The sequence below is a fragment of the Dasypus novemcinctus genome, chromosome 6, assembly GCF_030445035.2.
Source record: "Dasypus novemcinctus isolate mDasNov1 chromosome 6, mDasNov1.1.hap2, whole genome shotgun sequence".
In the NCBI taxonomy this organism is placed as follows: domain Eukaryota; kingdom Metazoa; phylum Chordata; class Mammalia; order Cingulata; family Dasypodidae; genus Dasypus; species Dasypus novemcinctus.
The window spans coordinates 47,077,179-47,086,446 of NC_080678.1; the positions used below are offsets into that span (position 1 = coordinate 47,077,179).

Genomic DNA, 9,268 nt, shown 5'->3' on the forward strand with positions numbered 1-9,268 from the left:
GTATTTCAGTGCTGTTAATTATGTTCACAATGTAGTGCTACTATCAGCACAATCCATTACCAAAACTTTTCCATCATCACATGTAAAAACTGCATAATTTAAGCATTAACTCCTCATTCATTCCCAACCTGTACTCTGACTCACGGTAACCTATATTTTAGTTTCCAAATACAAATTGGCTCATTCCATTTATTTCATATCAGTGAGATCCTTTTGTGTTTGGCTTATTTCAGTCACCATAATGTTTTCAAGGTTGATCCATGTTGTCATCTTTATAAGAACTTCATTCCATTTATGGCTGAAAAATATTCCACTGTGTGTACATACCACATTTTGCTTATCTACTTATCGGGTTGATGGACACTTATTTGCTTTCATCTTTTAGCATATGTGAATAATGCCACTGTGAATATTGTGTGCAAATATCTATTCAAGTACTTGCTTTCAGTTCTTTTGGTTATATACCTAAAAGTGGGATTGCTGGGTCATATGGTACTTCTGTATGTTCTGAGGAACTGCTAGCCTGTCTTCCACAGTAGCTGCACCATTTTACATTCCCACCCGCAATAAATGTGTGTTGCTGTTTTCTCTGCATATTCTCTGACACTTGTAATTTTTTTTTTAATAGTAGCCATTCTGTTGTATATGGAATGGTATCTCATTGTGGTTTTCATTTGCATTTTCCTAATGGCTGATGGTGTTGAATATCTTTTTGGCCATTTGTATATCTTTGGAGAAATGTCTGTTCAAGTCTTTTCCCCATTTTAAGTTTTGTTTGTCTTTTATTGTTGACTTGTAGGATTTTTTAGTGTGTGTGTGTGTGTGTATTTTTTAGGAGGTACCAGGGATTGAACCCAGGACCTCATACATGGGAAGCAGGCGCTCAACCACTGAGCCACATCCACTCCCCAATGAGGGTTGGTTTTTTCATTTGTTTGTTTTTAGGAGGTACTAGAAATCCAACCCGGGACCTCATACATAGGAAGCAGGCACTCAACCACTTGAGCTACATCCTCTTCCCATTCTTTATATATTCTGGATTTTAAACCCTTATTGGATATGTGGTTTCCAAATATTTTCTCCCATTGTGTAGGTTGCCACTTTACTTTCATGACAAATCCTTTGATATTCAAAAGTTTTATATTTTGATAAGGCCCCATTTGTCTTTTTTTTTCCTTTGTTGCTTATACTTTGGGTGTAAGGTCTATGAACCCATTGCCTAACCAGGGTCCTGAAAATGCTTTTCCTGCATATTCTTCTAGGAGCTTTGTATTCTCATTTTTATATTTAAGTCTATGATCCATTTTGAGTTGTTTTTTGTATATGGTTTGAGGTAAGGTTCTACCTTCATTCTTTTGCATATGGACATCCATTTCTTAAAGAGATTATTTCCCAATAGAGCAGACTTGACACCCTTCTCAAAAATTATAAGGATATGTAAGGGTTGATTTCTGAACTCTCAATTCAATTCCATTGGTCTATATGTATGTCCTTGTGCCACTTCCATTCTATTTTGATTACTATGACTTTGTAATAAGCTTTAAGATCAGAAAGTGTGAGCCCTCCAATTTCATTCTTCTTTTTCAAGATGGCTTTGATGGTTCAGGGCCCCTTACCCTTCTATTTAAATTTCATGATTGGCTTTTCCATTTTTTTTGCAAAGAAGCTATTGGAATTTTGATTGGGATTGCATTAAATCTGTAAATTGCTATTGGTAGAATTAACATATTAGCAATATTTTGTCTCCCAATCCATGAATAGGGAATGTGCTTCCATTTATTTAGGTGGTCTTTAATTTCTTTCAACAATGTTTTGTAGTTTTCTGTGTACAAGTCCTTTACTTCTTTGGCTAGATTTATTCATAGACATTTGATTCTTTTAGTTGTTACTGTAATTGGAATTTTTTTCTTGCTTTTCTCTTCAGATTGTTCATTATTAGTATATAGAAACATTGCCAATTTTTACATTTTGATCTTGTACCCCACCAGTTTTCTGAGTTTGTTTATTAGCTCTAGTAATTAAAAAAAAGAAAAAACAGTAATTGTAAATATTTAGCAGTAATAAAAAAATTAGTGGATTTTCAGGGTTTTCTGTATATAGTATCATAGCATCTCGCAAAGGAAATGCTTTACTTCTTCCTTTCAAATTTAGATGTGTTTTATTTCTTTTCTTTGCCTAACTGCTCTAGCTAGAACTTCTAGTATGATGTTGAATAAGTGGTGACAGTGGACAGTGGGCATTCTTGTCTTGTTCCTAATTGTAAAGAAAAAGCTTTCTATCTTTCAACATACAGTATGATGTTAGCTATGGGTTTTTCATTATGTGCCCTTTATCATGTTGAGGATGTTTGCTGCTGTTCCTAGTTTTCTAAGTGTTTTATCAGGAAAGGATGCTAGACTTTGTCAGAAGACTTTTCTGCATCAACTGACATAATCATGTGATTTTTATTTTGTCATTCTGTTAATGAGGTTATTACATTAATTGATTTTCTTATGTTGAACCACTCTGGAATACCTGGGATAAATCCTACTTGGTCATGGTGTTTAAGTCTTTTTTTGATTTGCTAATATTTTGTTGAGGATGTTTACATACATCTATGTTCATTAGAGATACTGGTCTGTAATTTTCTTTTTTTTTTTTAAAGATTTATTTATTTATTTAATATCCCCCTTCCCCTGGTTGTCTGTTCTTGGTGTCTGTTTGCTGCGTCTTGTTTCTTTGTCCGCTCCTGTTGTCGTCAGCGGCACGGGAAGTGTGGGCGGCGCCATTCCTGGGCAGGCTGCTCTTTCTTTTCACGCTGGGCGGCTCTCCTCACAGGCGCACTCCTTGCGCGTGGGGCTCCCCCACACGGGGGACACCCTTGCGTGGCACGGCACTCCTTGCGCGCATCAGCGCTGCGCATGGCCAGCTCCACACGGGTCAAGGAGGCCCGGTGTTTGAACCGCGGACCTCCTATATGGTAGACGGACGCCCTAACCACTGGGCCAAAATCCGTTTCCCAGTCTGTAATTTTCTTTTGTAGTATCTTTACCTGACTTTGGCATGAGGGTGAGGGGGGTGGGGGTTATATGGGGACCTCATATTTTTTTAATGTAATATTTAAAAAATGAATAAAGACAAAAAAAAAAAAGAAAATCACTTTTTAAAAGTATTTGTCCACAAAGTTCACAAAGTCTGGTCTACTTCGTTGATGTTTTCTGGATGTTTCTGGATGTTTTCTGGATGTTTCTGGATGTTTTCTGTATTTTTATCCTCTTCCTTTTGATGGACCATCATTTCCTTTGCTGCCATTTCCTGTTTGGTAAAGTCAGCTCTGTTTGTTTGGTAATGTTAACTCTGGGATTTAGTTCCAGAGCTGACTGCTTCTTGGGTTTGTATCCAGTTAGTGATATGTTATAGATTTTCTTGAGTGTCAAGAACCAAGGTAAAAAAAACATCCTTCCCAGTCTGCAAATTGACGTTGTGTTGGCTGGTGCTGTCCTTCAGGTTTCAGCTGTCCTGTCAGGAAGGTCAGTCCAGTGTGAATACAGAGTTACAGGGTCCTTTGTCTTTTCAGACCTGTGTCTTGTCCTGGGCTTGTGTTTGCTAGTAACATAGGAGTTCCCCTGTTTACAGAAATTCGAATGCCCCATTCTTCATTTCCAGGATGGTCCATAGCAGGATTTAAAGCAGGTAAAACCCTTGTGCCAGGCTGCCCAGTCAGTCGTTTCTTATACTGCTTTCACTATCTCAAGCTGCTTTTGCCTGGAGGCAAATTCTGGGAGTGGGGGCACACCTGAGAGGAGTTTGACAAGTTGCCTTTCCCAACCAGAACAAGGCCAGGGACCCACAAAGGGAACTCTGGTTGCCTCCAGTGAAAGGGGCAAGAAAGGGTACGAGAAGCTTCTCCTATGGCTCTTCAAAGCCGTTTTTTCTTTATTTGGCACCTGCCCAGTAAATACCGCCCTTTAACATTTTCCATGGTTTTGAGGAAGCATTCTATTTTTAAAGTCTTCTCTGCCGCTTTTGCGCTGGGCAGGCTAGAATAATGGTTGCCCTCAGAGCAGTTCCCCAGTGATCTGAAGTATCTCAGCAAAAGCAGTGATCAGTCCGCATACCCCAAGATCTTTGAGAACTAGATCTTTTTACCCTGGCCTGGCACCAGGGTCCAGGTTTGAGTACATAACTGCTGCCAACCACAAGACTGGGGGGTAGGTGATGGTAGCCCTGCTGTGTGTAGAGTATGTTCCGCTGGTATTTGTCACAATTTACCAGCCTCTTTCTCCTACTCTTCTCTGGATACCACACAATGTTTTTTACTCTATTCCAGAGTTTCAAAATTTTTCCTTGACATAGGTCTTGCCTGATTAATACTTGTTCTGGCAGAGAGACAGATTCCTGGATCATCCTCCTCTGCTATCTTCCCACAGTCCTCCCTGCCCTGAAGTGTTATCCTATATAATCCTTAGGAATGAATTTGATGTTAATAAACTGGTTTTTATATGTTAGAAAAATGGTAATGACAGTGTATGGCACCTATAACAGTTCATCATGATTTTATCATTTACTGGTGCTATAAGAAAGTAATATGGTGATACTTGTTAACCACCTGTTTATAAATCACATCTTGACTTCAGGCACTGTGATTTCCCTGTCTGTTTTATAGAAACTAGAAAAACTGCATTTGGAATTATTTCTACAGTGAAGAAACCTCGGCTGTCAGAAGGGGATGATGATTCTCTTCCAGCTTGCAAGAAAGCCAAGTGTGAAGGCTGAAAAGAATCCCCTAGTCTCCATTAGCGCTCCCATCTGTCCTTTGTAGTTCATCAGCCACAACAAAAATAAAACTTTTATAGATTTATTATATAATTTTACTGTTTCCATTTGGAGCTAAAAATCAGTATATTAATACTTTGTTTTATTGTGCTTCAATACATTGTGCTTTGCAGATACTGTGCTTTTGTGCAAATTGAATGTGTATGGCAACCCTGCATCTAGCAAATATATTGGTACCATTTTTTTTAAAAGCTTATACTCACTTCATGTCTCTGTGTCACATTTTAATTAAGGTAAGTACAGGTTTTTTTTGACAATGGTTTTGCATACATAATAGATTACCGTATAGTGTAAACATAACTTTCATATGCACTGGGAAACCAAAAATTTCATATGACTTGCTTTTTGCAATATTTGCATTATTGTGGTGTTCTGGAACCAAACCTGCAGTATCTCCAGGGTATACCTAAACTCTATAAAAATCATTTTATGTTCTAGCCCTTAAATGACAAACAGAATGTAGTGAAGCATCAAAAGAAAAAAAGACTCCTAGATTAATGAATTTGTATATACTTTAGGTAAATAAGTAATATTTATAAAATGTTATATAAATAAGTATAGGCAGTTACAATTGACTAAGTTAATAATTGCAGTTATAATTAATAAGAAAACATTTTAATATTTCATAGTAAAATATTTAAAAATGTTTCTTTTCCTTTAAAAACTTAAGCTTTTCTATTTTATTTGATATAACATGACTTATTTTTTATTCTCACTACTCAAGAAGTGATTGTTTTGAAGACTATTAAAACTTTTATTAAGGAAGTGACTTTTAGTTGATCCGTGCTCTTTGTAAGCTTAACCCCTTCCTTTGCTGCTTCTTCCCTCCATGATGTCTTTCAACTAGGATTCTTCCCTTTTAATTAGAAATCCCTGAAACCTAATATTTATTTTCCTAGTACCTGTATTAAAAATATCAAAGCATTTGACTCAACCAGCCTTGAACTGTTTTTTTAATAGCAATATCATCATGTTATGTAGAAATAGCCTTTATTTATTTATTTTTCCACATATCTGCATTTTCCTATATTGACATAAGGGTCCCAAAATACAGTAGTGTGGAGCAAGAGTTATTATTGAGTAAGAAAATTTTTTTAAGTAAGAAAAAGAACACTGACCTGAGAGTCAGAGGAAAGGGAGGGAGGGAGGGGAAGAGGTGAAGAGAAAAAGGGAAGGAATCTTTACACCTACCTAACTTATGAATACAGATGCCTAAATAAAATGTTGGTAAAGAATATTCATTAAAACCATAGGAGAGCATGACCAGGTGAGATGTATTCTAGAAATATAAGGATATTTCCGTTCTTTTCTTTTTTAATTAGAGAATTTGTAGTTTTACAGAAAATTCATGCATAACATACAGAGTTCCAATATACCACCCTATTATTAACACTTTGCATTAGTGTGGTACATTTGTTACAATTAATGAAAGAACATTTTTAAATTATACTGTTAACTATACCGCATTGTTTACAATAGGATTCACTGTGTTGTATAGTCCTGTTCTTAAATTTTTTATTCTAGTAACATGTACAACTTAAAATTTCCTCTTTTAACTGCATTCCAATATATATTTCAGTACTGTTAATTATGTTCACAGTGTTGCGTTACCATCAGTGCCATCCATTTCCAATATTTCCTATCATCCCAAATAGAAAATCTGTATAATTTAAGCATTAATTACCAGTTCCCTAGCCCCACCCTGGCTCACAGTAATGTATATTCTAGATTCTGACTCTATGAGTTTCCTGATTCTAATTATTTCACATCAGTGAGGTCATACAATGTATTTGCCCTTTTGTGTCTTGCTTATTCACACAACATGATATCTTTCAAGATTCATCCATGTTGTTGCATGTAAAAGAACTTCATTCTTTTTATGGCTGAATATTACTCCATTCTGTGTATATACCACGTTTTATTTATAAATTCAGCAGTTTATGGAGACTTAGTTGCTGCCTTCTTTTGGCATTTGGGAATAACAACACCAAACAATGGTATGTGCAAATATCTGTTCAAGTCTCTGCATTCAATTATTTGAATTACTTCCACCTAGAAGTAGGATTGCTGGGTTATATGGTGTAGTGATTTGAAGCTTTGTGTACCCCAGAAAAACATGTTATTTAATCCATTCCTGTGGGTGTAAACCCATTTTAAGTAGGACCTTTAGATAAGACTGCTATAGTTAAGGTGTGACCCATCTCATTTAGGATGAGTCTTAGACCTATTACTAGAGTCCTTTATAAACTGAATGAATACAGAGGGGGAGAGAGAGCAAAGGAAGCAAGATGCTGAAAACAAATCCAGAAGAGAAGGGAGAAACGAGCAGATGCCGCCATGTACCTTACCATGTGGCAGAAGAGCCAAGGATCACCAGCAGCCAGTCTTCAAAAACATCACCTTGATGATGCCTTGATCTGGTCCTTTTTCTCAGCCTTAAACTGTAAACTAATAAATTCCCATTGTTTAACCCATTTCATGGTGTCTGCTTATAGCCGACTAGGAAACTAAAACAAATGGTAACTATATATGTAATTTTCTGAGGAACTGCCAAACTGTCTTTCACAACAGTTGCACCATTTTTCATTCCCACCAACAAGGAATGAGTGCTTGTATTTCTTCCCATCCTCTCCAACACTTGAAATTTTTTTTGCCCTAATAGCTAGTAATGTTGAGCCTCTTTTTTAAAAAATTTAATTTATTTTTTCTATCTTGGTTGCATCACTGTCTTTTTGGTGCATTGCTGTGCCGTGCAGGGGCCCCATGCCTGTTGAGCATCTTTTCATGTGCTTTTTGGCCATTTGTTACCTTCTTTGGAAGTATGTCTATTTAAGTCTTGACCATTTTTTTAAAAAGTTGTTTGTCTTTTTTATTGAATTGTATGATTTCTTTATACATTCTGGATCTTAAACCCTTATTGGATATGTGGTTTCCAAATATGTTCTCCCATTGAGTAGGTTATCTTTTTACTTTCATATTGAAGTCATTTGTACAAAAATTTTAAATTTTGGTGAGGTCCCATTTATATTTTTTATTTTTTGTTGCTTGTGTTTTGGGTCTAAAATCTAAGAAACCATTGCTTAACAAAAGGTCCTAAGAGGCTTCCTTATGTTTTCTTCTAGGAGTTGTATAGTTCTGGTTCTTAGATTCAGGTCTATAATTCATTTTGAGTTAATTTTTGTATATGGGGTGAGGAAGTGGTCTATTTAATTCTTTTGCACATGGACATCAAGTTTTTCCAACACCATTTGTTAAAGAGACTATTCTTTACCCATTGAGTGGACTTGGCATCCTTGTCAAAAATCAGTTGGCCATAAATGTGTAAGTAGATTTCTGAACTGAAAATTCTATTCTATTGGTCTGTATGGCTGTTCTTGTGCCAGTGCCATGCTGCTTTGGTTACTGAGGTTTGTAATAAGTTTTAAGATTGGGAAGTGTGAATCTTCCAACATCATTTTTTTTCAAGATACTTTGGCTTTGGGTCCCCTTATCCTTAACAATATTTAGTCTTCCAATCCATGAACATGGAATGTCTTTCCATTTATTTAGGCCTTCTTTGATTTTTTTAGGAATGTTTTATAGTTTTCTGTGTATAAGTCCTTTATTTTCTGTTATATTTATTTCTAGATCTGTCAGTAGCTTTTATTTGCTATTGTAAATGAAATTTTTTCTTGTCAGTTTTTTTTAATGCACTGTATTTTATCATGTTAAGAGGTCAAATGAGAAAAATCAGAATTGTCTTAATAGATACCAAAAAGTCATTCAATAAAATTCAAAATACATTCCTGAGTTTAAAAATAATTATGCTTCTACTTAAACAAGTGGAAGAATACAAGTGGAAGTCCAAAATACAAGTGGAAGAATATTTCACACGTACAAATTATATATGGTAAGCATGGTACTTCTGACTGATAAATTTAATGGATTAACTTACTCTGTCCATACCCTATGTAAAACTGATGGCCCCTATATGTTGAACCCATACACCAAATAGTCTGCCACTGTCTAGTATGTCACTTTGCTTCTGCTCTCATCTACCTTGAATTCGCCAAATTCAACTGTTTATTCACAACTGTTTGTCAGTTGTTTTTAGTATTATAAGTTATGTAAATTCATCAAAAGGGTAAAATTTGATGAAATATGATGGGCAAAAAAATTCCCAAGAAAAAGTTGATGCTTTTGAAAGATATGAAAAATGTGTGTCATTAGAAAGAGAAATTAGGACAACCAAGATTTGGGGGGCATCCAGTAAATATTCTGCACTCAGATTCCTTTGCTAGTCTTAAGTTCTTTTTCTACTTGGAACTCAGGCAACAATTACAGCTCTCCCATTAGTGAATCCATATTCCCAAGAAAAGGCTTTGACCTTTCTTTAAAAGTCTGGCAGTTGAGTGTACACTTGAATATTTTAAGCTCATGAAATGTTCAAGGGGTATATGTCTAATTTTTTTTT

General features: G+C 35.8%; 1 protein-coding gene across 5 annotated transcripts in view; it reads left to right on the forward strand.

Moving 5' to 3' along the window:
- Positions 1-7,289, forward strand: part of RPP30 (ribonuclease P/MRP subunit p30) — a 33,626-nt gene extending 26,337 nt beyond the window's left edge. For 3 of the 5 annotated variants that reach the window (XM_004449984.5, XM_004449985.5, XM_058298734.2), the window contains one exon: positions 4,646-7,289. In XM_004449984.5, coding sequence (XP_004450041.2) covers positions 4,646-4,755 — 110 coding nt within the window. In that variant the 3' untranslated portion in view covers positions 4,756-7,289. The remainder of the gene's footprint in view (positions 1-4,645) is intronic. The other 2 variants (XM_071215761.1, XM_071215762.1) reach the window with 1 other exon arrangement.
- The last annotated feature ends 1,979 nt before the right edge of the window (positions 7,290-9,268 follow it).